The sequence below is a fragment of the Triticum aestivum genome, chromosome 7B, assembly GCF_018294505.1.
Source record: "Triticum aestivum cultivar Chinese Spring chromosome 7B, IWGSC CS RefSeq v2.1, whole genome shotgun sequence".
Taxonomy (NCBI): Eukaryota; Viridiplantae; Streptophyta; class Magnoliopsida; order Poales; family Poaceae; genus Triticum; species Triticum aestivum.
This window is the reverse complement of record NC_057813.1, coordinates 5,142,912-5,170,230: the sequence shown is the minus strand read 5'-3', so window position 1 is coordinate 5,170,230 and position 27,319 is coordinate 5,142,912. Positions and strand designations below refer to the sequence as shown.

Here is a 27,319-nt window from a genome sequence, read left to right as displayed (position 1 = left end):
ATATTTAACACAATCAAACTTAGGTGTCATACCTGACTCCTTACCTTCGTCGAGATCCCAATCTTCAGAGTTGCGTTTAATTCTTTCCAATAAATCCCATTTGAATTCAATAGTCTTCATCATGAAAGAGCCAGTACAAGAAGTATCGAGCATGGAGCGATTATTGAGAGAAAGCCGAGCATAAATTTTTTGAATAATAATTTCTCTTGGGAGCTCATGATTGGGGCATGAATATAACATTGACTTAAGCCTCCCCCAAGCTTGAGCGATGCTTTCTCCTTCGCGAGGCCAAACATTATATATATAATTACGATCACGATGAACAAAATGCATAGGATAAAACTTCTGATGAAATTCCAATTTCAGTCGATTGTAGTTCCATGATCCCATATCATCACATAGCCTAAACCATGTCAATGCCTTCCCCTTCAAAGATAAGGGGAAGACCTTCTTCTTGATAACATCCTCGGGCATACCTGCAAGCTTAAATAGTCCACAAACTTCATCCACATAGATTAGGTACAAATTGGGATGTAATGTTCCATCTCCTGTAAAAGGATTAGCTTGCAGTTTCTCTACCATACCCGAAGGAATTTCAAAGTAAACATTTTCAGTAGGTTCAGTAGGGTGAGGAGCAACTCTTTGCTCTACTGGTCGGGGTGAAGATACCCCGAACAAGCCCCTCAAAGGATTATGTTCCATAGTAACAAGTGACAGTAAATTTCAGCACACTATATAAATTTTTCCTTACCAATTTCAACTTACCAAAGGCGCTTCACTGCTCGGCAACGGCGCCAGAAAAGAGTCCTGATGACCCACAAGTGTATGGGATCTATCTTAGTCCTTTCAATAAGTAAGAGTGTCAAACCCAACGAGGAGCAGCCAGAAATGACAAGCGGTTTTCAGTAAGGTATTCTTTGCAAGCACTGAAATTATCGGTAACAGATTGTTTTGTGATAAGGTAATTCATAGCGGGTAACAAGTAACAAGAGTAAATAAGGTGCAGCAAGGTGTCCCAATCCTTTTTGTAGCAAAGGATAAGCCTGGACAAATTCTTATATAGAGAAAAGCGCTCCTGACGACACATGGGAATTATCATCAAGCTAGTTTTCATCACGCTCATATGATTCGTGTTCGTTACTTTGATAATTTGATATGTGTGTGTACCGGTGCTTGGGTACTGCCCTTTCTTGGACAAGCATCCCACTTATGATTAACCCCTATTGCAAGCATCCGCAACTACAAAAGAAGTATTAAGGTAAACCTAACCATAGCATGAAACATGTGGATCCAAATCAGGCCCTTACGAAGCAACTCATAAACTAGGGTTTAAGCTTCTGTCACTCTAACAACCCATCATCTACTTATTACTTTCCAATGCCTTCCTCTAGGCCCAAACAATGGTGAAGTGTCATGTAGTCGACGTTCACATAACACCGCTAGAGGAGAGACAACATACATCTCATCAAAATATCAAACGAATACCAAATTCACATGACTACTTATAGCAAGACTTCTCCCATGTCGTCAGGAAAAAATGTAACTACTCACAAATCATATCCATGTTCATAATCAGAGGGGTATTAATACCCATATAGGATCTGAACATATGATGTTCCATCGAATAAACCAACTAGCATCAACTAAAAGGAGTAATCAACACTACTAGCAACCCACAGGTACCAATCTGAGGCTTTGGGACAAAGATTGGATACAACAGATGAACTAGGGTTTGAGAGGAGATGGTGCTGGTGAAGATGTTGATGGAGATTGACCCCCTCCCGATGAGACGGTCGTTGGTGATGACGATGGTGATGATTTCCCCCTCCCGGAGGGATGTTTCCACGGCAGAACAACTCCGTCGGAGCCCTAGATTGGTTCCGCCAAGGTTTCGCCTCGTGGCGGCGGTGTCTCATCTCGAAAGCTTGCTTATGATTTTTTCCAGGGTAAATGACTTCATATAGCAGAAGATGGGCACCGGAGGCCTGCCAGGTGGCCCACGAGGCAGGGGGCGCGCCCCCACCCTTGTGGATGGTGGGTGGCCCCCCTCTGGTATTTTCTTCGCTCAGTATTTTTTATTAATTCCAAAAATAACTTCCGTGGAGTTTCAGGACTTTTGGAGTTGTGCAGAATAGGTATATAATATTTGCTCCTTTTCCAGCCCAGAATTCCAGCTGCCGACATTCTCCCTCTTCGTATGAACCTTGTAAAATAAGAGAGAATAGGCATAAGTATTGTGACATAACATGTAATAACAGCCCATAATGCAATAAATATCGATCTAAAAGCATGATGCAAAATGGACGTATTGGCAACCAAGACTGATGTTCTCTGCAACCACACAACTAGCTTATGCCGTGCAAACTAACTAGTTGATGTGTGCAAGTTAAGCTGAAAAGAAAACCTGTAGTAGGACGGCCCATCATGGCACTTGGATGGTAATCACCTATAGCCAGAACATGAAAAACAAATTAGTTGTTTGTCTTGATGCTCGAACTAGCATAGCGCACGCAACTGGATAGTCTGTTCTGTGCAATTGGGCACCATGATGTGTGCAACTCAAGTTACACACCTAGTTGCATGGGGAGTTGGGGCAGGTAATTACCTGGATGATGAGCCCCCTGAGTACTCCCTGTAGGGCCATTGGGAGGAGCACGCGGGGCACTACTTGTTGGTCTAGGCAGGGGAGGAGGTGGCGGAGGATGCCATGTAGGGCTTGGAGGTGGAGGAGGTCCTTGAGGGTTGCCATCACCTATAGCCAGAACAGAAAAGACAAGTTAGTTGTTTATCTTGATGCTTGAACTAACATAGCGTGCGCAACTGGGTAGCCTGTTCTGTGCAACTAGGCACCATTATGTGTGCAACTGAAGTTACACACCTAGTTAGATGGGGAGTTGGGGCAGGTAATTACCTCGATGATGAGCCCCCTGAGTACTGCCTGTAGGGCTATTGGGAGGAGCACGCGGGGCACTGCTTGTTGGGCCAGGCGGGGGAGAAGGTTGTGGAGCATCATGTAGGGCCTGGAGGTGGAGGAGGTCCTCGAGGGTTGCCATCATCTGATGGCCCCGTAGCAGCAGCATGTTTTTTCTTTTTCTTGGACTTGTTCAGGTGGCCGATCTCGGTACGTGCTACACGCATATGCTTTTATACAATGGCCTGTGCTGCATCAGAGCCACTCGCAAACTTGGCTAGTTTCTGAAAATCGTATATCATGTTTCTCTCCCTTTTCTGCTTCTTTGATTGAGGAGGCATTTCATCCGGTTGCTCATACCCAATCCTTGGCGCACTAGGGACATCAGTAGGTGTCCACCGTCTTAGCATGTACCTTTCCGATATGACATCAACTCCAATATGGGTGAACACCTTGAGGATGTGGCAACCGAGCATACCGTCCTTGTCGTTTTGCAGCACTCACACAAATAGGAACCCTCCTCCACCTTTGCCTGCACCAAGTAGTTTCGAGAACCATATTTGGCAACAAATTCCTAGTTCAGTCTGAGCTCAAAAATATCAGCACCAACTTGAAACGCATTATAATGTCCAATCAGCTCAAACTCTTCTCTGAACTTGCGATGAAGGTCCCTAGTGTATGTTTCGTAAGCTTGCCTCTCTATTGGGAAGTTGGACCATAGCTCAATCTCAAGGTGTTCTGTCCTATAATCATTGCAGCCTTCCTTGGCAAGGATGTGGTTATGAATTTTTTCATATTGCTTGACGAAGTTCAGCATTGAGTTGTGTGGGTTCACATATCTTTTTAGGACGGCATTGAACCCCTCACTACGCTGTGTAGACTGCAGGAAGGGGAAGAACCTATGTTTGAAGTAGCACTGCATCCAAGTTGACATGTATTCGTACAACTTCTCAAAGTGTGTGTGTGTCATAGCCTCGTACTTCATCATTAACCCAACCCAATTCTGCTCAAACTCGTCCGGAGTGAAGCTGAAATCAACACAGTAGTTGAAATCATCAGAGAGCCCTGGATTCCAGCACAACAGCCAACCAACTTTTTCCTGTGCCTTTTCCATGATGTGCCATCAATAATAGCGATGCACGGTGGTTGGAAAGATGCTCTCTATTGACTGCCTCATTGCACCATCCTGATTGGTTATGAAGTTGTCAGGAGGTTTGCCATCCATAGCCTCTAGGAATGCTTGGAAGACCCAATCAAAGCTTGATGCCAACTCTTGCCTCACAAACGCGCAACCCAACATGAAAGATTGGCCATGTCGGTTTATTGCAATGAAGGGTGCGAATGACATATTGTACATGTTGGTCATGTAGGTGGTGTCAAATGATATGTAATCGTGGTACACCTCTGCATAAGCTTTTCGAGCTAAGCCATCCACCCAAAATATGTTGACAACTCTATCCTCTTCATCATATTTTACCTTATAGAAGAAGTCTGGATCGGTTTTCTGTATATCCTTGACGTGCGCAATTGTCTCAATCATGTCACCCTCCTTTGTGTCATCTCTATGAAAACTTGTACACAAATTTGTTATTGCCTTTGGTCCGAACGACACCATCATCTCAGATCCATAGAACTCTTCCATTATATGCCTCATACGTCCTACATAATACAAAAAGAAACAATATCTCTTTTTTTAGTCGCACGAATGCACACATCCAGCTGCACAGTAATAGGACATGTGTTGGCACGGAAGATAATTGCAGGAAATGGACACCTAGCTGCACCTTTAAAAACACTTTGCACTTTGCATACAGGACATTGTGTAGTTGCACAATGAAGGTAATCTAGTTGCACAACAAGCGCCAAAGTGATATAGAAACAACATGGGAAGTTGGACACTAGTTGCACACTTAAGACATTTTAGTTGCACAGGAGTACCATAACAGTTGCACACTGGACTGCCTAGAGGGAAACTTAATTCTGTAAGGGATATAGATACACACCTGTAGTCAAGTTGCAGTTATACAAGATGTGCAAAAACTTCTTTTCATCAGGAGAGATGCCTTGGTGGGATCTCAAGTATTTAGACAATGAAGGTTTGTTCACCAGTGGATGATTGTGGTCATGAACAAAGTGCGTCACCTCCCATCGCCCATCTAGCAGCTTCACCAACATTTTTGCCTTGCATTGAGTCTGCTTTATTGTCTCGCATTTCCGTTTCTTCTTTTTTTACTAGGACCAGCCTCCTCTTCAGCAAAGATTGGAGGTTCATCTTCCATTTCCTCATCACTGTCAACAGTTTTTGGATTTGGTATAGGGTCCAGGACAGGAGGAGCCTCGGCTCCTCCATCATCAGCTTTTAGGACGCTCTTGGCCCATCTGACACGGAACATAGGGACCTTCTCTCCAGCGTAGCTCAGCTCCCAGATCTCCTTGATCCTTCCGTAGTATCTGTCCTTGTCGTTACCGGTGTAGGATTCCATCGTTACCCCGGAGTAACCATCGCTCTTCATGTCCTTGTTCTTGGTGTAGAATGTGTAGCCGTTGATATCGTACGCCTCATATGTCATCAGGTTGCGCCATTAGTAGTTTTGCAAAAAAGGAAAAAAAAAGTATATATATACTAATGGCACACCGTGAACTAGTGCGCCATTACTAGTTTTGCAAAAAAGAATAAAAAAAGAATACAGTACCGGCGCACTCTGTGGCTGGTGCGCCATTACTAGTTAGAACTAGTAATGGCGCACTTCGGTCTGATGCGCCATTAGTATGTATGAAAAAATGAAAAAAAAATTATCACTAGTGGCGCACCTTTTGTCTGGTGCGCCATTAGTGTCTTCCACACTAATGGGGCATCACCAACTGGTGCGACATTAGTATATAGTAGTGGCGCACTACTTCCCTGGTGCGTCATTAATGCCCATCCCATCTTTAGCCCTTTTCCTAGTAGTGGAGGGTGGATGGCAAGGTTGTGTCCCAAGACCACAGACAACTCACGTCTGAGTTCATCGCTTACAGGCTCTCCAACTCTATATCCACACTTCCAACAATGAGCATCCAACATGTCATGGACCTTGTGAAAGCCATCTTTCATTACAAGGTGAAATACGGCAAGGCATGAAAGGCAAAGCAAGCCGCATTTAAGATGTTGTATGGTGATTGGGAGGAAGCATACAACCGAATCCCTAGGTTATTGTTAGCCATGGCCGCTACAAACCCGGGCATGGTTCATGTGGGGTCGAGCCTCATGGGAAAAAAATAACGGTTCATGACGGAAGGAAAGTCCGAGTATTTGGCCGTGCATTTTGGGCGTTCGAGCAATGCGTCAGTGCTTTCGAACACTGTAGGCCGGTCATCGCCATTGATGGCACGTTCTTGACCGGACAATACAAGGGCACCTTGTTGGTTGTGATAGCAAGTGATGCCAATAACTGGGTGTTGCCATTGACATTTTCTTTGGTTGAGGTGGAGAACAATGACAACTGGGAGTGGTTTTTGCGTCTTTTGAGGACGAAGGTGTTACCCGCTCAGGGGAAAATTGTGTCGTATCGAATCGGCATCAAGGAATTCTTAACGCGGTGGAGATTGACATTCCCGGGCATGCTCCATTGCACCATTGATGGTGCATGAGGTACTTTTGTTTGAACTTCTATAGGGCATGTGGCCTTAAGTAGTTGTCCGATGATCTTCAAGATTGTTGTCTCGCTTTCTCCGACAAGCGGTTCACCACTTTGTACAACAAATTGCTCGCACACAAAAAACTTGATCCCGGGGATCAAGACTTTCTCAATAGGCACATTCAATACCGAAACAAGTGGGCACGTGCTTTTGATGAAGATGGCCGAAGATATGGTCAAATGACAAGCAATATGGCCGAATGCTTCAAGAGGGTGCTCAAGGGTGCACGTGCATTACCCGTGACGGCAATAGTTCAATACACATTTGACAAGATGAATGCGTACTTTCTAAAGTACTCAATGGAAACGGATGCACAAATAGCGGGTGAGAACAAGCGCAAGTACAAGTACAAGTTCTCACCCAAGGTTGATGAATGGTTGGAATTTCAATCACGGAAGGCGGACTCACAAGAAGCTATACTATATGACAATGAAGATTGGTTGTATGAAGTGAAAGAGCAAGAAGAACCACAAACGATGACCGCCAACATGGAGGTCGGGCTTTCAAGGTCTCGCTAACACGGTGTGATTGCTCTTGCGGGAGGCCATTGTTGCCTGGGTGCTAGGCGCTGTACGGTAGGGTGTGGCGCCTCCGTGTCGGGCACCACTCAAAACGGTCAGCTGAGTGATTTTTTTCCGGAACAGTTTATTTTGTGAAATGATTTCGTCCACAGGTCAAAATTGTCAATTTTGCCTGTTTCTCGCCTGTACTGCAGCCACATACCACCGGATTCTCTTGACAGTTTTCTTTTTTCTTCTCCTTCTAATACATCGACACGCAAAGCTTTTGCGTGTTCGAAAAAAACAACAACTCATCAAGCTGATCAACCCTTTCTAAACAAAGGCTGATTAACCTTCCTAAGTTACAAGTAATGTAACAAGCATAGCAATTTTGACTTGATGTTTATATGGACATGGAACTCCTTTCATACTTAAAATTGCAAAGCGAGCTTTTAGAACACCAAAAGTTGCAACAACATTGTGTGTATGCCTCTGTTCTTCACCATCATCTGCATCCTGTGTACTATTGCCTACAATTCACTTCCCTTCTTCAACTTTATCTTCAAGCAAAGAAATGTTCTCCACACTAATGTTCTTAGCTTGCGCAGTCACGTCATTCCCGACTCCATCCAAATTAGCATTCCTATGCTCCTCCAAACTAGCATTCTCAGCTTCATTTTCATGCATCTTTCCTTCTACACTTTTTACTGGGTGGCAAGATTTCTACACCATCTGCATCGGCACTATTACTCGGTGGCAAGATTTCTAGACCATCTGCATCTGCATCTGCATCAACTAGAATTTTTCAATTCTCAAAAAAAAACTAGAATTTTTCAATAAATCATACAGTATTTACTGGGAGTCTGGGACAACACAGCACCAACTCAAATGATTTTTCAAGTACGAAATAGGAATGCTCTTTCCCATCGTCAAGACATCAAATCCTCAAGGTGGGAAGTAGGGGCCATTGCCATGTGGAAGGAGGAATAAACTGATTATAATATTTATTGTGACTAAAAGTTGCTGATTAGCAACTAAATCATACTGCATATTGAAGCAAGCACTTCAGGCCATCTATGTGTTAAGAGTTTAGGGGCAGAGCTTCCATCATCCAACTAGACTACACAACTTATAGTAACCCATAAAAGTTTTAACACTTCACTGATATTCTTCATAACCCATAAAAATGTACACTAAAGAGTACCATGTTTTGACCTTGTTGATCTTCACCAATGAACTGGGAACATTAAAACAACTAGTACAACAGTAAAAACTATGCTGTCTTCACCAAGATCACACGACAAAGAGATGAGAATTCTCACCTGTGATATGACATTGTTGCTCCTCATCAATGCTACTTAGGTTGGGTACTTCCACCAGATCCAGTGCTAAACATGTATTGTCAACTTGATGCATGGAGTTGACACCATTTGTTGCAGCCTTCTCCAGCACATCTTCAGTTTTCAGTGCCGCTTCAGCCTTCTTAACCAAGTGGCGCAGTTTCAAGAGGACTTTCACCACGTAGGCACGGACAGCGACAATGTCATTGTAGATTTTCGAGATTGTGGCCCTCTCTATCAGATCTTCATATTTAGGTGCTTCAGAATCCATCAGCGCAAGCTCCTCGGGCGAGAATACCTGAAACAAACATATACTTCAGTCCATAGCAAAAATGACAACTTTCCAGCATATACGTACTAAACTTTTGCAAAAATAATAATTATAAGATTCACATTATACTCGGCACGTCTTGTAAGACGTGTTCCATCAGGATCGACCATCGACTTCAACGCTGTTACAAGTTTGAGTAAATCCCAATTCTTGACATCAAATCCAGAGGCCTTCAGATCCTTGTAAAGACGTCTGCGCAAGAACATTGAATGCTCGTTTTCACGTACATCAGCATGATACACCTTGAGAGCCATCCGAAGAATATGTTCATTAATCTGGATAAAAACGAGCATTTGCTTAATCACTGAAAGGAACATGAAAAGGCAAATTTTTCTGTAACTTAGCAAATTGAGTTCCTATGAATGCCTTTCATCACTTGTAAAGTGGCTATAGAGTGTTAAGGGCGCAGAATGGATCAGAAAGGAACATTGCATGACAAGATAGCAATAAATTAGGCACAAATCATTGCATATTATCAGACAACAGAAGGACAAAGCTTAGTAAGCTCACCAGCTCTTGCTTGACATTATTAATGCCGTGCCGAGACAAGAGCATATCCAATCCTTTGCATATGGGGAGCCGGTCTGCCTTTGTGAACTCAGATTGTTCTTGAGGGATTAAAAGAGGCATGAGATTCTGCAGACCCCACATAACCTCCATGACCATCTCATCGCACCGGCAGGGCAGCCTCTGAGAAAAGGAATGTGTTATATTGTACTGTTGCACATGCATGAACAACTAGGGAGCTTACACAGTTACACAAACCAGCTTCTCTTCGATTATTGATTTGTATTCAGGCTTTCCAACAAGGATTAGTTCATCAGTGAGGCAGTATTCAAAGAGCAGGTTGGCCAGTGGGCCGCCTAATTCCCCGGTGGTGATGTTGATGGCACTGGACTTATCCTCGAACTTTCGGAAAGCATGCAGCGTGAGGATCTGAGGAACAAGGGGAAAGCATGATTAGAGACTAAAACGCAAAGCTTGTAAGCTGCTCGTAATTATGCAATGTGTCTCCGTGAGATAGGATTGTGTCAGCGACCAATATAGGCCTGCTCAAATCTTGGTTAATTCAAGTCCATTCAGCAGAACTCTTAACCTATTCATGCGTTAAATCGGTGCGGACTGCTTGGTATGCGAAAAAGAAAAAAAAAGGGTGAGAAGAAGAAAGAACGACATGGTGGCATTCTTAGCAATAGTATATCATGTGTGAGACTGAGTGGTGGAAATTAGTTTTGGGGTGTGCACACGTCCATGCGCAATAGTGTCATTTCTGCAATATGCTAAGTCAGGGTATACACTCCTGAATGATACAGTACTGTACATACGTAGATTTAGTCTTATGAGCTGATTTAGCAACCCTAGCAAGGTTCCGGCCGCTTAATTATAGGCTGAGTTTCTTAATGCTTTTACTCTAGTTTGAAGCTAAAAGAAGAGGAAATTTAAAAGGTGTGCTGACTAACACAGTAGTGCCAGTAGTCGCCCACGAAGTAGTGCCAGGTGTCCTGCAGGTAAATTGAACAGAAAAGGTTAATCCATCGGCCGGATGGTGCTGGCATCAGGGACAAATTAAGAAGGTAGAAGAAATCACGTAGTGGTCACCTCAATATCTTTGTGGAGGTATTGCATATCAAAAGAGAAAATGGCGAAGCCGGATGGCGTCTCGAATAGCAGCTTGCATATGCCAGGAGTCATCTTTTCATTTTTCGCTGGTAAATGAATGAAGCAAAGCACAAACCAAGCAAATCGTAAGTGAGTAAGCGGTGGATCTGGGACTTTGGATTTAATAAAGCCAAGTTTAAAAAGGTACTGTAGGTGAATAAACAAAGATGATGTGCCGGCCCTAAAAAACGCATCGGAATGCAAATAGGGCGCGAGAATCGCCTCGCCGGTCCTCCTCAAAAGTCAAAACCCAACCCGCATGAACAACGAGACAAAGGCTCGGATCAACTGTACGTAGGTTTCATTGCTTGCCCTAACGATTCCAGATTTGCTCCGGCATAGCGCACGAGAGAGAGAGAGAGAGAGAGAGAGAGAGAGAGAGAGAGAGAGAGAGACGGGGGTAGAGGGAATAGTTGAGGCGACTTACGGCAGATGGCGAACGCGCGAGGACAAGGACGAGAAGCCATCGTGGTCGTGGCTCTCGCGAGTCGCGAGAATCAGGCAGAACGAACTGTGCCGCGGGGTAGGGAATCGGGAGTCCTTTTCCTTTTATATTATTACTAGGAAAAGAGCCCGTGCGTTGCAACGGGAGAAAAAAATAACACACGCTCTTAACCCAATAATAATGATTCAAGATTCTAATAGGTCCATGTCCTTTATTTTCACATGGCATCACATTTGGGTTGGCGACGTGCTGACACAACAAAAACATGTTTGAATGTGGTCAGTCCTAAGGCGTCTCTTTCTCGCGCGCAAGCACACTCGCTCAGAATAAGATGAGAAATACGTTGTTTTACCCGCGAGATTTTTCATAGGTGTCAAGGTGTGCATGCATGGTTATCAATGTTTTCTTTTCTCTTAATCTGGTTTTAATGGGTGTTTACTTGCAAGTCGGGTCATCGTTGGTACGAAAGAAAAACGGATCGTGCACTATATATTAAATTTACACTAAAAATAATATTTTAAAAATATTTAACAGCTAAAATAATATCATATTTAGATTCTATGCATTTTTCTAGCAAAAAGGCCCGTGCGTTGCAACGGGAGAAAATAAATGACATCCCAATCCAATATGCAAAGCGATGGGAATGTGTGTTCAGGAATAACATGAAGGAGAATTGTGATTTCAGCTAGCCAATCTTTGGAAAACGGCTTAGAAATGAATGTGTTCTTTGATTTGTCGATTAAGTTAAGATATAAGCATTTCTGATCAGATGTTCTTTTTAAATCAAGCATAAGAATAAAAATACATATAGAGCATTAAAAAATAAAATCAAAACTGAAACATAATTTCTTCTGCCAAAGAAAGATGACATTCCTCACCTTCATTTCATTATCAGAAGAGTCAAATTTAGGATTTAATATAGCTTTCAATAGTAATAATGTGTGTTATAAACTTATAATCAAGCATGGGCTAGGTTTAGTACCTATAGTTAGGTTTATAGTGTACTTGTATTTCAACAATCAAATGAAACCAAATATAAGAGCACAAAATATGGATTGTCAACCATTAGCCTTCTATGAAAATATGGCATGCGTTTCACGTGCTCTAAAAGAACATTACAGAACCCTGAAGATTGTAATTTTATTATACATTGAGGTTGAAGATATATAATTTTATTATACAATGAGAGTTACCCCACAAAATAATTATACAGTGAGAGTTGAAGATTTATAATATATTATATACAATGAGGGTTGAAGATTTTTTGGATGTCTGTAAGACAGAAATCGTTTAGCTTGGAAGGTAGTTCCTTCTCCAAGTAATGTACGCATTATGAGTAGAAATGAGTTTAAATGTGTAAGTAACTAATAGCAGTTTTGTGGCCATGACAATACAAAGGAAAAATAGGAAACCTTAATCCATGAACCCATCCGTGTGAAAATAGCAAAGCTCGTAATAATTTTGTTCAAATCACGTTATTTGCTACATAACTGAGACATTCGTCGGAGCATGTGGCAGGCAATGTAGTAAGTGGCAGCATTGCACATCAAAAAACATGTATAAAGTAGAGAAGCACAGCTTCCAGCAAGATATGAATGTTTTTGTATGTTAAGTATAACTGTAGCACCAATCATGATGTATGAAAGTGACACTCTCAATAATTTAAGTCTTGGAAAAGCTAGTCTCAATGGGTTTGGATTTGCTTTACAGTAAGATTCAGTCTTTGTTTGAATGGAGGCATGCACATCCACTTTTCTCACATACCAATAAAAAGGAAACAATGGACTTATATTCACTGAGAGTTATGACCCTAACAAAACCAGGATAACCCTACAGGGATGGAAAGAGAGAAACTTAGACTACAGAATCCTAGAGAATCATCAATTGGAAGATTTACATTACTTGCCAAACCATCAACAAATTGTACAGATCCTTACATTCATGTGTACAGATAAAGCAAGATCTACTGAAATTAACTATGAAAAGAAGCCTACTTAAGGAAATTCATCAAAACCTTTTGGGGGCAATTCATCAAACAACTGAATCCCATATGCTTAAGGAAATTCAGCAAACACATAATTGACATGGATGTTTCCTGGTGATCAAGCCTTCATAATTACTCGCATAGCTTTAACCACATGAGACATGAGGTACTCAGGAAGCGAGCCAAATCTACAGCCTGAAGCACTCACCTACTATGCATTAATCTGCTACCAAGGATTGGAGAAGGCAGCGATGGCTACAGCGGTGCCGTTACAGCCTACATACCTATGTGAATTTGGAATTGCAAGGACTAATAAGTTGAACAGCTCGAGGAAATTGGTCGCGCTAGCCTCCCTCTTGCTGGTCGCCTCCACCTCGGTCACATCGGCGCCGGTGGCCTCAGACAGAGCAGAGATAGAATCAAGCACTAACAGATAAAGAAATAAGAAATGTTCCAAGCAAAAATTCATTTCAAAGGAGAGGGTAATGAATCTGTTTATCAAGTTGGTTGCCGGTTATAATGTATTTGGCCCAAAATCTACCACTCCACGATCCATACACACATACTCGTGGTCTCCATATCATCTCTCTTTCTCTCCAATAATCATCCAAACAGAGGAGCACAGTTCAGTAAAAAAACAGAGGAACATAGCTAGCAAAGAAGGCTAAACAGAAACATATTTCTCACCTTGGAGGTGTTGCTTCTGCACTGAATTGTCTGAACAACTCTTTCTCCACCTCTTCTGAAACCTGAAATATGCATATGTTAGAAAGCTTCTAATTTTTATGTGATGATATTAAGAAAAGGGAAAAGGAGTATCAAGAACAGATTCATATGTTTGGCCATTAGCCATTACAAACTTCAATATATCAATCTCTGTTCCATGGGTGGGTGGGTGGCTAATGGGTGCCTCCACAGCTCAACAAGTGTATGCGCTGCCACCACTCGTTTGTTGCAGCTTTCCGGCGTTGTTCAGTTTGTCGCTCGGCCATCTTGTTCTTTCTCCATCAAATGACACGACGGTCAAAGTTCTAGAGGGAACGGTCATGTGCTGGTGAGTGGTGACTTATGGTGTTTGCAGCAGATCATATCTGAACGGAAAATGCTGGATAATTTGCATAAGCTAGGTGAATAATTAGTATTGGCATGTGAAATTGACACTTTGTACTGCTTCCCACTAAAAGTAACACGAAGATGTCAGAGCACATAAATGCAATTTGCTTGTTTAGGGACCTTTGCTTTTGATGACAATCAGGATGATCTCATAAGACAAAGTGTATTTCTTCACGATCTGGAGTAAGACAACTGCAGTCAGTATTATTTTTGAACAACTTATAAATCAAAATCATCTAGATAAAGCTCATGTTAAGAATTTGATGTGTCGCTGAGCACATCCTTATACAAAAAGAAGTATAAAACACACATCTCTTTGAGGTGACTTAAGAAACAAAAGTTTTGACACCTTTTTTTACCTAGCAGGAACTTGCTTGGCTTCCCTCACAGCGCTCGCGCTTTTAATGCCAATACTGTGTACCAGTTACAATAAACTTCCAAGTTAATTTGCCTTTCAGCACATACATGTTGAAGTATCCTCTCTTCAGTTCATGCTAAGCTCCAATTTAAAATCTGGCAAGTAAACTGATACAAAGTGAAATACATAAGACATATGTTGTAGCATAAGATTGCAGTGAAGAAATTGTAAGGCATGTGTTGTAGCACGACAATTGCAGAATTTCTATTGTTCCAAGACAAAAAGGACTAAATATTTTTTCAGACAAAAAAATGTATCAGCATGAAAGTGTTCTTGCTAGGTTGAGACTTGAGACTGTACGTCCAACCAATAATTCTGAAATAGCATACCTACTGTCAGGTAACCCAGCATCCTCAACAGCGACCCATAGTAGTCCTCCATTCCTATTTCAGAATTGATCAGAACAAGATCATCATGCAGCCATCCCCTTTCGCCGTTGGGCCGTCGCCGCCGCTGTAGCCGATCTATACTGTCGCCATGCGCCGAGCTCTCGTGCTTTAGAACGGCGCCCTCCTCACTCCCCAGGCCACCGGACGGCAGCTGCTCACCCCCACCACCACAGCTGGAGCCTGCGGGAGAAGGGGTGGGAAGGAACAGGGAGGAAGAGGGGTACGGGGAGAGAAGAGGGCGGCTACAGCCCTGGCTGTAGTAGGAGGGATGGGAGGGAACAGGGAGGAAGAGGGCGGCCGGAGTGCCGGCGTGCTCCAACTCCACCAGCAACAGCATGCATCCGGGGGGGGGGGGGGGGCTCGAGGAAGTCCCGTTCCGGCCATGGGGATGTGGATCCAGGCGGAGGAGATCCTCCAGCGGTGGAGCTTCTCAGGGGCGGCGGCTTTGGGAGGTGCAGCCGAATGGGAAGTTGAGGGGCGGCCGGATCCGCGGGTGCTGGCGACGAACGGCGGCTCAGCGGCGGTGGTGGCCGGCGGCGCCCGGTGAGGCGGGGCGGGGCAGGAGGTGGCAGCGCACGGAGGAGATGTGATTGGGAGGCAGGGTCGTGCGGGTGGCCGGGCTAGTTTTTTTTTTCTCCGCCGTACCGGTTCGGGCTGAGTTATGATGAGGACTGCGGGTTGATTTCCTGTAAACCAAGGGGCTTTTTTGCAAAACAACCATGACGGACGACAGAAACCCAATTCTCTTTATTATTATTATTATTATTAGGTAAAGATAAAGATAAAGATTACAGGGAAATTGGGAATCCGAGTCGACTCGATGTTGGATTGGAGCGTTCCGGTCCTGTAGGGCGGGCTGGGCCAACGGCTTCTCCCAGCGTGTATATTTATATCACAGGGAAGAGGAAAGTATAGTTTTCCCCCTCAAATACTCCCTAAGTCTCCGCCGCCGCTACCACCGTCGCCGGAGATTATAATATTTATTGTGACCAAAAGTTCTTTTACAATATTTTTTACAATCCTAACGTATATTATTGAAGAAGATTAGCAACTACTCCCTCTGTTCCTAAATATAAGTCTTTGCAGATTATGGACTACATACGGAGCAAAATGAGTGAATCTACACTCTAAAATGCATCTATATACATCGGTATGCGGTCCATAGTGAAATCTCTACAAAGACTTATATTTAGGAACCAAGGGAGTAAATTATACTGCATATTGAAGCAAACACTTCAGGCCATCGATGTGTTAAGAGTTTATAGGGGCAGAGGTTCCATCATCCAACTAGACTACACAACTTACAGTAACTTCCTTCAGAGTTTTAGCGCTTTATTGATATTCTTCATAACCCATAAAAATGTACACTAAAGAGTACCACGTTTTGACCTTCTTGATCTTCAGCAATGAATTGGGAACATTAAAATAATCACAACAGTAAAAACTATGCCGTCTTCACCAAGATCACACGACCAAGAGCTGAGAATTCTCACCAGTGATATGACATTGTTGCTCCTCATCAATGCTACTTAGGTTGGGTACTGTTAGAGTTTGACTAGTTTACTTCATGTAATCTCAACTTATCTCTATCTCTCTCTCCTGTATCCTCTCTATCTCTTAACCGAACTAGATTGGAGTCCTCTCTGGTCTCTCTCTTGTACGCCACGGCAAGGCATTGTTGCCCCATATAAATATGCACGACGCGGCTCCCTCGAGGAGCAGGAGCAGGAACGCTTATACCAAATCTTACATGGTATACAGAGCTAGCCTCTTCCCTATCATCTAGCAACACAAAAACAGAACCCTAGCGCCCTTCCATCGCCATCACCATGAGCTCCAGCACCGCCGGCCTCAACCTCGGCGCTCCACCAACAGAGAAGCTCGCAAAGGGGAATTACCTCCTATGGAAGGCGCAAGTTCTGCCGGCCCTGCGAGGTGCGCAGGTGACCGGTCTTCTCGACGGCAGCGATGCAGCGCCGCCGAAAACAGTGGAGATCGCTAAGGCGGACAAGACCACGGCCATCGAGCCGAATCCACTGTATGGCCCATGGATTGCCAAGATCAGCAGGTCCTAAGTTATCTGCTAAATTCGCTCACTCCAGAAATCCTCGCGCAAGTTATCGGTAAGGAAAGTACCCTTGATCTATGGACTGCTCTTACCACGATCTTTGCTGCGCAGTCGCAATCGCGAATAACAAACCTGAGGATCGCCATCTCCAACACCAAGAAGGGCAACATGTCCAGCAACGCTTTCATCACCAAGATGAAGAGCCTCAGAGACGAGCTAGCAGCAGCAGGTCGTCCGGTGACAGATGGAGAGATGGTGGACTACATCCTCGCCAGACTAGATCGGGATTACGATCCCGTCGTTGCAGCAGTTGGCGCCATCAAGAATTCCATCTCTGTTGATGATCTTTTCTCGCAGATTTCCGCTTTGATCAGAGGATGGAGATGCTTGGCGACGGACCAGGCTTTCGTTCGTCAGGCAATGCCATGTATAGGGGGCGTGGCCAATCTCGGGGCAGAGGAGGCCGCGGACGCAGGGGGCATGGTCGCTCTGACCGTGCGCCCTCCTCTCCTGTTCGCACCGGTGGGAACAATGGCTATCAGCAGCGTCAACTCCAGCCACCACCGCAACAGTACCAGCAGCAGCATGAGGGTGATTACCCCGAGTGCCAGATATGTTACAAATATCATGCTGGTGGTGCCAGCGACTGCTGGGATCGGTACAAGGAAGATCATCAGGAAAGGAAGAAGGTTAACCTCGTCACCAACTCGTACGGCATCGACACTAACTGGTATGCAGATTCGGGTGCTACCGAGCACATCACAGGAGAGCTTGATAAGTTGACGATGCGGGAGAAATACCATGGAGGTGACCAAGTTCACACGACAAGCGGAGCTGGTATGGATATTACTCACATTGGTAACTCAATTGTTAAAACCCCTCAGAAAATTTTTCGTCTCAACAATGTCCTACATATCCCTCATGCATCAAAAAATCTTGTCTCCGTTCATCGTTTTACACGTGACAATAATGTTCTCATCATATTCTACCCTTACTCTTTTGTGATTAAGGACTTGGCAACGAGGAGAGTCATCCTTAGAGGAAGATGCGAGGGAGGTCTCTATCCAATCACATCTTCTTCTTCTTCGTCAGAGTCAAATAAACAAGCTTGGAGTGTCACCAAACCATCTTCAGAAAAGTGGCATCGACGCTTGGGTCATCCTTCTTCAGTTATAGTTCAGCATGTCATTAGCAAGAATAAACTTCCTTTTGTGTCTAGTATTGAGTCAGTTTGTGATGCGTGTCAACAAGCAAAAAGTCATCAATTACCTTATCCCATCTCTACTAGTGTGTCTACTGCTCCGTTACAACTTATTTTTTCAGATGTTTGGGGACCAGCCCCCACTTCAGTCGGTAGATTTTCCTATTATGTAAGCTTTATTGATGACTATAGCAAGTTTACTTGGATTTATTTGCTCAAGAAGCGATCCGATGTCTTTCAAGTTTTTAGCAACTTTCAAAGTCTTGTTGAACGTCAACTGAACTCTAAAATTCTTGCCATGCAAACAGACTGGGGAGGTGAGTATGAGAAACTTAATTCTTTTTTTCAAAAAATTGGAATTTCTCATCATGTATCTTGTCCCCATGCTCACCAACAGAACGGTTCCGCTGAGCGAAAGCATCGTCACATTGTAGAAGTAGGACTAGCATTGCTAGCTCATGCATCTATGCCTCTCAAATTCTGGGATGAAGCCTTTCTCGCTGCAACATATCTCATCAATATTCGCCCTAGTAAAGTCATCAAATTTGAAAATCCTATCACTCGTCTTTTTGGTATTACTCCTGATTACACATCTCTACGCATATTTGGTTGTGCATGTTGGCCGAATCTTCGACCATACAACACACGCAAACTTGCATTTCGTTCCAAACAATGTGTTTTCTTGGGTTATAGTCCTATACACAAAGGGGTCAAATGTCTTGATGTCTCTACTGGCAGAGTCTATATATCTAGGGATGTTGTCTTTGATGAATCTGTTTTTCCTTTCAAGTCACTTCATCCAAATGCCGGTGCCCTTCTTCGAAAAGAAATTCTTCTACTTCCGGAATTTGATCAAGGGGGCGATAACAATTGTGCTAACCAATGTGCTAATAATTCTTCTAGTTCTACTTCTAGTACGCCTGCGCAGGTGCATGAAGAAAACAGCGTTCAAAACGGTCAAGATGATCAAAATCTGGTACAAATTGATGCTATATTTGATGTGTATGAGGAAGAAGCAGCAGGCGTGGAGCACGAGGAGGATACGGCGGCGCCTACCACGCCTGCGCGCCGATCCGCCTTGGATCACGGGCGGAGATCCGCGCGGGATCGTGCGCCTGTTAGGGGGACCAGCCGACAGGGGGATCAGCCGTCCCCGGCCCGCTCCGCTTCTGCCACGTCAGCACGCATGCAAGGCACAGGAGAGGGCGCGGGCGTGCACATGCATGAGACATGATCTCCCTCGTCTGGCGCGCACATGCAGGCAACAGGATCGCCAGGCTCGGGATTTTCTGCGCCAGATTGTTCTGTGGACTCGGCCGCTGCTAGTTCAGGTCAAGCCACACCGGGATCTACTGGATCCGGTACACCAGCCCAGTCTGCACACATGGATGGATCGCCAGGATCTTCTGCCACTAGCCAGTCTATGCAATCTCCCGTGCAATAGCAAGAACAGCCTGCCACTACTTCAAGGGTCATGACCCGGCTACAAAAAGGTATTAGAAATCCCAAGATAAGAAGAGATGGCACTATACCATATGGTATGTTATGTGTTTCAGGTGAACCAGCAAGGTTGAGTGATGCACTTGGAGATCCTAAATGGAGAAAGGCCATGGATGAAGAGTATGATGCACTCATGAAGAATAAAACATGGCATTTGGTGCCAAGTCAGAGAGGTAAAAATATTATTGACTGCAAGTGGGTCTACATGATTAAAAGGAAAGCAGATGGCTCCATTGATAGGTATAAAGCACGTCTAGTTGCAAAAGGATTTAAGCAACGATATGGTATTGACTATGAGGATACTTTTAGTCCAGTTGTAAAAGCTGCTACTATAAGACTTGTGCTAGCCATTGCTGTTTCCAGGGGATGGAGTCTTCGACAGCTAGATGTTCAGAACGCGTTTCTGCATGGTGTTCTGGAAGAGGAGGTCTATATGAGGCAACCACCAGGATATGAAAACAAACGAACACCTCATTATGTTTGCAAGCTTGACAAAGCTCTTTATGGTCTGAAACAGTCACCTAGAGCTTGGTTCTCAAGGCTAAGTTCACAGTTGAAATATCTTGGGTTTATTCCATCCAAGGCAGATACATCTCTCTTCATTTATAATAAGGCAAACACAATAATTTTTGTGCTCATATATGTGGATGATATTATAGTTGCAAGCTCTTCACAAGATGCCACTAATGCTCTTTTGCGTGATTTGAGTTCAGAGTTTGCTTTGAAAGATCTTGGTGATTTGCATTTCTTCTTAGGCATTGAAGTTAGGAAGACTCAAGATGGCATAGTATTGAATCAAGAAAAATATGCCACTGAACTTCTAACTCGTATGGGAATGAAGGATTGCAAACCTTCACCTACACCACTTTCTTCTTCAGAACAACTTTCAGCATATCAAGGAGAACCTCTTAATGAAGAGGAGAGCACAAAATATAGAAGTGTTGTTGGAGCCTTACAATACTTAACTTTGACACGGCCAGACATATCATTTGCTGTAAATAAGGTTTGTCAATATTTACATGCTCCTACCTCCACTCATTGGACATCTGTCAAAAGGATTGTACGATACATTAAGCAAACTGTGAGTTTGGGACTTCAGTTCAGACGTTCTAGTTCCACACTTGTCAGTGCTTTTTCTGATGCTGATTGGGCAGGATGTGTTGATGACAGAAAGTCAACAGGAGGATTTGCAGTATTTTTTGGTTCAAACCTTATTTCTTGGAGTGCCAGAAAACAAGCCACTGTGTCAAGGTCAAGTACAGAGGCAGAATACAAATCACTAGCAAATGCCACTGCTGAGATAATTTGGGTGGAATCTTTGCTTCATGAGCTAGGAATCAAGCAACGTCGTATATCTTGCCTATGGTGTGATAACTTGGGGGCAACCTACCTTTCTGCTAATCCAGTGTTTCATGGTAGAACCAAACACATTGAGATTGATTTTCATTTCGTGCGTGAAAGGGTTGCTGAGAAGAAGTTGGATATACGGTTCATTCCATCTAAGGATCAAATAGCTGATGGATTCACCAAAGCTTTGCCGGCCAAACCTTTTGAAGAGTTCAAGAGAAATCTCAATGTAGGATAGTTTAGATTAAGGGAGGGTGTTAGAGTTTGAGTAGTTTACTTCATGTAATCTCAACTTATCTCTATCTCTCTCTCCCGTATCCTTCTCTATCTCTTAACCGAACCAGATTGGAGTCCTCTCTGGTCTCTCTCTTGTACGCCACGGCAAGGCATTGTTGCCCCATATAAATATACACGACGCGGCTCCCTCGAGGAGCAGGAACGCTTATACCAAATCTTACACTTCCACCAGATCCACTGCGAAACATATATTGTCAAACTTGCTGCATGGAGTCGACACCATTTGTTGCAGCCTTCTCCAACACATCTTCAGTTTTCAGTGCTGCTTCCGCCTTCTTAACCAAGTGGTGCAGTTTCAACAGCACTTTCACCACGTAGGCACGGACATCAACAATGTCATTGTAGATTTTCGGAATTGTTGCCCTATCTATCAGATCTTCATATTTAGGTGCCTCACGACCCATCAGGGCATGCTCCTCGGACGTGAACATCTGAAACAAATATATACTTCAGTCATAGCAAAAATGACAACTTTCCAGCATATGCGTACTAAACGTTTGCAAAAATAATAATTAAGATTCACATTGTACTCGGCACGTGTAAGACGCTATTGCAAGTTCCAACACCGCCCCATCAGGATCAACCATCAACTTCAACGCTATTGCAAGTTTGAGTAAATCCCAATCCTTGACATCAAATCCAGAAGCCTTCACATCCTTATAAAGACGTCTGCGCAAGAACACTGAATGTTCGTTTTCACGTAAATCAGCATGATACACCTTGAGAGCCATCAGAAGAATATGTTCATTAATCTGGATAAAAACGAGCATTTGGTTAGTCACTGAAAGGAACATGAAAAGGCAAATTTTTCTATAAGATGACTTTAGCAACTTGAGTTCCTATGAATGCCTTTCATCACTGCTAAAGTGGCTATAGAGTGTTAAGGGCGCACAATGGATCAGAAAGGAACATTGCATGACAAGATAGCAATAAATTAAGCAGAAAACATTGCATATTATCAGACAACAGAAGGACAGAGCTTAGTAATCTCACCAACTCTTGCTTGACATTATCAATGCCGTGTCGAGATAAGAGCATATCCAATCCTTTGCATATGGGGAGCCGGTCCGCCTTTGTGAACTCAGATTGTTCTTGAAGGATTAAAAGAGGCATGAGATTCTGCAGACCCCACATAACCTCCATCACTATCTCATCACACCGACTGGGTAGCCTCTAAAAAAGGAATCGGTTATATATATATACTCCCTCCGTTCCTAAATATAAGTCTTTCCAGAGATTTCAATATGGACTACATACGAATGTATATAGACGCAGTTTAGAGTATAGATTCATTCATTTTGCTCTGAAAGAAAGGAAGATTGGAAGCGTATGCAATCGGTGTAGGGACGCATGCGTGTTAAATAGAGAGAACAAAGTACAATGGCGCAGGTTGTTGTGTGGCTTGACCCCTCATCCAAGTCTATACAAGATAAGGATCTCCAACTCCAACAACCTGCCTAAGATTACAACTCACGCATACACGTTTACACCACCATGACATATGTCACGCTACACAACTACAACTATATCATTTAACACCCCCCTCAATCTAAACGTGTCAAGGTTGAGATTGTTCTTGAAAGCTCGTAGTTGTCGAACCTGCAATGGTTTTGTAAATCCATCTGCCACTTGATCTCCTGTTGGAATAAATCTGATCTCCAACAGTTTCCTAGCAACTCTTCTCTGACAAAGTGAAAATCAATTTCTATGTGTTTCGTCCTTGCATGAAACACTGGATTGGCAGAGAGATACATTGCTCCAAGATTATCACACCATAAGTAAGAGGTGTGTGACCTCTTTACTTCTAGCTCATCTAGTAAAGTTTCCATCCATATTACCTCAGCAGTTGCATTCGCTAGAGACTTATACTCAGCCTCAGTGCTGGAACGAGAGACTGTTGCTTGTTTCTTTGCATTCCATAATATAAGATTGGACCCAAAGAAAACAGCAAAACCACCAGTAGACCTTCTGTCATCAGGACATCCTGCCCAATCTGCATCAGAAAAGGCACTTACAGTAGTTGAAGGTGACTTACATATTTTGAGTCCTGTACCAGCAGTTCCTTGGACATATCTCAATATCCTTTTGACGGCTGTCCAATGTAGAGAAGTGGGTGAGTGCAAAAATTGACAGACCTTGTTAACTGAGAAGGAAATATCTGGTCTTGTCAAGGTTAAGTATTGGAGTGCACCAACAACACTCCTATATGTAGTTCCTTCCTCTGCACTCAACAGTTCTCCTTCATGCAGAAGGTTACAACGGATTGCAACAAGGAAATACAACCTTCTAAAGAACAATTATCATAATCAAATTCCTTGAAATCCAAGATAGTGGGTTTAATGCTATTTAAAGTCTTGACCTCTCCAATCCCACTTTTACCAAATTTAGCATTGAGATCTAAAAACTCCGAATTATTGGGACACCTTCTAACTAAAGTTGACTCATCTCCAGTCCCATTATTATTAAGATTCATATTGTAAAACAAAGATCTAATAGGGGAAACATCAATAACTTTAAGATCTTCATCATTATTTTCATGGAAACTAGAAGAACACGCCTTTACAAAGCAATCTTTCTTAGCACGCAATCTAGCGGTTCTTTCTTTGCACTCATCAATGGAAATTCTCATTGCTTTGAGAGACTCATTGATATCATACTTAGGAGGAGTAGATGTAAGTTTCAAAGAGTCAACATCAAGCGAAAGTCTATCAACGTTCCTAGCCAAATCATCAACTTTGAGCAATTTTTCTTCAAGCAAGGCATTAAAATTCTTTTGAGAGATCATAAATTCTTTCACACTATTCTCAAAATCAGAGGGCATCTTATTAAAATTACCATAAGCATTATTGTAGGAATTTCCATAATTATTAGAGGAATTACTAGGGAACGGTCTAGGATTAAAGTTTCCTCTATAAGCATTGTTACCGAAACTATTCCTACCAACAAAATTCACATTCATAGATTCATTATTATTCTCAATCAAAGTAGATAAAGGCATATCATTAGGATCAATAGGAGCACTCTTAGTAGCAAACAATTTCATAAGTTCATCCATCTTTCCACTCAAAACATTAATTTCTTCTATAGCATGCACTTTTTTACTAGTAGATCTTTTGGTGTGCCATTGAGAATAATTAGCCACAATATTATCAAGAAGTTTTGTAGCATCTCCTAAAGTAATTTCTATAAACGTGTCTCCCACGGCCGAATCTAAAAGATTTCTAGAAGCAAAGTTCAATCCGGCATAATTTTTTTGTATGATCATCCATAAATTCAAACCATGAGTAGGGCAATTGCGAATCATCAATTTCATTCTTTCCCAAGATTGGGCAACATGCTCATGATCAAGTTGTTTAAAATTCATAATATCGTTCCTAAGAGTGATGATCTTAGCGGGAGGAAAATACTTAGATATAAAAGCATCTTTGCACTTGTTCCAAGAATCAATACTATTTTCGGCAAAGACGAAAACCAAAATTTAGCACGATCTCTAAGGGAGAACAAAAATAAATTCAGTTTAACAATATCGTTGTTCGTATCTTTCTTCTTTTGCATATCACACAAATCAACAAAGTTGTTTAGATGAGTAGCGGCATCTTCACTAGGAAGGCCGACGAATTGATCTTTCATAACAAGATTCAGTAAAGCAGTATTGATTTCACAAGACTCAACATCATTAAGAGGAGCAATCAGAGTACTAAGGAAATCATTATTATTGGTATTGGAGAAATCACACAATTTGGTATTATCTTGCGCCATGGCGACAAGTAATCCAACACGCAAGCAAACAGAAAAAGGCAAGCGAAAGAGGGAGGAGATTGGGAAAGAGAGGGCGAATAAAACGGCAAGGATGAAGTGGGGGAGAGAAAAATAAGAGGCAAATGGCAAATAATGTAAATGCGAGGGAGATGAGTGTGTGATGGGTACTTGGTATGTCTTGACTTGAGCGAAGACCTCCCCCGCAATGGCGCCAGAAATCCTTCTTGCTAAGTCTTGAGCTTGCGTTGGTTTTCCTTGAAGAGGAAAGGGTGATGCAGCAATAGTAGCGTAAGTATTTTCATCAGTTCTTGAGAACCAAGGTATCAATCTAGTAGGAGGCTCCTCAAAAGTCCCACACACCTACACAAACAAACAAAGAACTCACAACCAACGCAATAAAGGGGTTGTCAATCCCTTCACGGCCACTTGCGAAAGTGAGATCTGATAGAGATAATATGATAAGATAAATATATTTTTGGTATTTTATAATATAGATTGGAAAAGTAAAGATGCAAATAAAAGTAGATTGAAAGCTTATATGATAAAAGATAGACCCGAGGGCCATAGGTTTCACTAGTGGCTTCTCTCAAGATAGCATAAGTATTACGGTGGGTGAACAAATTACTGTCGAGCAATTGATAGAAAAGCGAATAATTATGAGATTATCTAGGCATGATCATGTATATAGGCATCACGTCCGTGACAAGTAGACCGACTCTTGTCTGCATCTACTACTATTACTTCACACATCGACCGCTATCCGGCATGCATCTAGAGTATTAAGTTCATAAGAAAAGAGTAACGCATTAAGAAAGATGACATGATGTAGAGGGATAAACCCAAGAAATATGATATAAACCCCATCTTTTTTTCCTTGATGGCAACAATACAATACGTGCCTTGCTGCCCCTGCTGTCACTGGGAAAGGACACCGCAAGATTGAACCCAAAGCTAAGCACTTCTCTCATTGCAAGAAAGATCAATCCAGTAGGCCAACCGAACTGATAATTCGAAGAGACTTGCAAAGATAACTCAATCATACATAAAAGAATTAAGAGGAGATTCAAATATTTCTCATAGATAAAGTTGATCATAAACCCACAATTCATTGGATCTCGACAAACACACCGCAAAAAGAGTTACATCGAATAGATCTCCACAAGAGAGGGGAAGAACATGGTATTGAGATCCAAAAAGAGAGAAGAAGCCATCTAGCTAATAACTATGGACCCGAAGGTTTGTGGTAAGCTACTCACAACTCATCGAAGGGGCTATGGTGTTGATTTAGAAGCCCTCCGTGGTCGATTCCCCCTCCGGCGGAGCGCCGACGAAGGCTCCAAGATGGGATCTCGTGGATACAGAAGGTTACAATGGTGGAACTAGGTTTTTGTGGCTTGTTCTGATGTTCTCGGGGTACGTGGGTATATATAGGAGGAAGAAGTAGGTCAGTGGCCGCCCGAGGGGCCCACGAGATAGGGGGACGCGCCCTGTAGGGGTGGGCGCGCCCTCCACTCTCGTGGCCGCCTCGACTGCTTCTTGACTTGCACTCCAAGTCCTCTGGATCACGTTCGTTCCAAAAATCACGCTCCGGAAGGTTTCATTGCATTTGGACTCCGTCTGATATTCCTTTTCTTCGAAATACTGAAATAGGCAAAAAACAGCAATACGGGCTGGGCCTCCGGTTAGTAGGTTTGTCCCAAAAATGATATAAATGTGTAAAAGAAAGCCCATAAACATCCAAAACAGGTAATATAATAGCATGGAACAATCGAAAACTAAAGATACGTTGGAGACGTATCAATTGTTTGTACCATGGTGTCTGGTCCTAGGATGACTACTTCATCCTGAAGAAGGACGCCGTGAGAACGATTGGCTTCTCTGGTTACCAGGAGTGCACGGCCGCACTCCGGATGCTTGCTTATGGCACGACCGCTGATTCGTGGGACGAGTACCTACGGATGTCTGAGAGCACATGAGGAGATGCCATGGTCAGGTTTGCAAATTTTGTGGTCAAGGTGTTCGGGCCTTAGTACCTGAGAGAACCAACTGTGGCAGACACCGAGAGGCTCTTGCCAATCTCAGAAGCAAGAGGGTGGCCAGGTTTGCTTGGATCTCTTGACTGCATGCATTAGAAATGGATGAACTGCCTGAAGGCTTTACAAGGGCAATATTAGGGTTATGTTAAGAAGCCCACCATCATTCTTGAAATAGTTGCATCACATGATCTTTGGATTTGGCACGCTTTCTTTGGCATATGCCCGGGTCTCGCAATGATATCAATGTTCTGCAACGATCGCTGTTGTTTGCGAGGCTGACTGAAGTAAAAGCTCCTCCTTGCCACTATACTATCAGTGGGCATGAGTACAACATGGTCTACTA

General features: G+C 43.0%; 1 protein-coding gene and 1 long non-coding RNA gene across 2 annotated transcripts; both read right to left on the bottom strand.

Annotated features, from left to right (window-relative positions):
• Positions 1–7,450: 7,450 nt before the first annotated feature.
• On the bottom strand, positions 7,451–10,941 carry LOC123163163 (uncharacterized). Its single transcript, XM_044580920.1, has 8 exons — positions 10,847–10,941; positions 10,360–10,466; positions 10,221–10,262; positions 9,526–9,696; positions 9,271–9,450; positions 8,823–9,035; positions 8,412–8,727; positions 7,451–7,875 (listed from the first exon to the last, which is right to left on the bottom strand). Exons 1-8 carry the CDS (start codon positions 10,884–10,886, stop codon positions 7,769–7,771), a joined length of 1,176 nt encoding a protein of 391 aa, XP_044436855.1. The 5' UTR covers positions 10,887–10,941; the 3' UTR covers positions 7,451–7,768.
• A 1,810-nt stretch (positions 10,942–12,751) lies between these two features.
• On the bottom strand, positions 12,752–15,070 carry LOC123159155 (uncharacterized). The gene is made up of 3 exons (XR_006479553.1): positions 14,709–15,070; positions 14,321–14,486; positions 12,752–14,139 (listed from the first exon to the last, which is right to left on the bottom strand). It is a non-coding gene; the product is annotated as an uncharacterized lncRNA (long non-coding RNA).
• Positions 15,071–27,319: the final 12,249 nt, after the last annotated feature.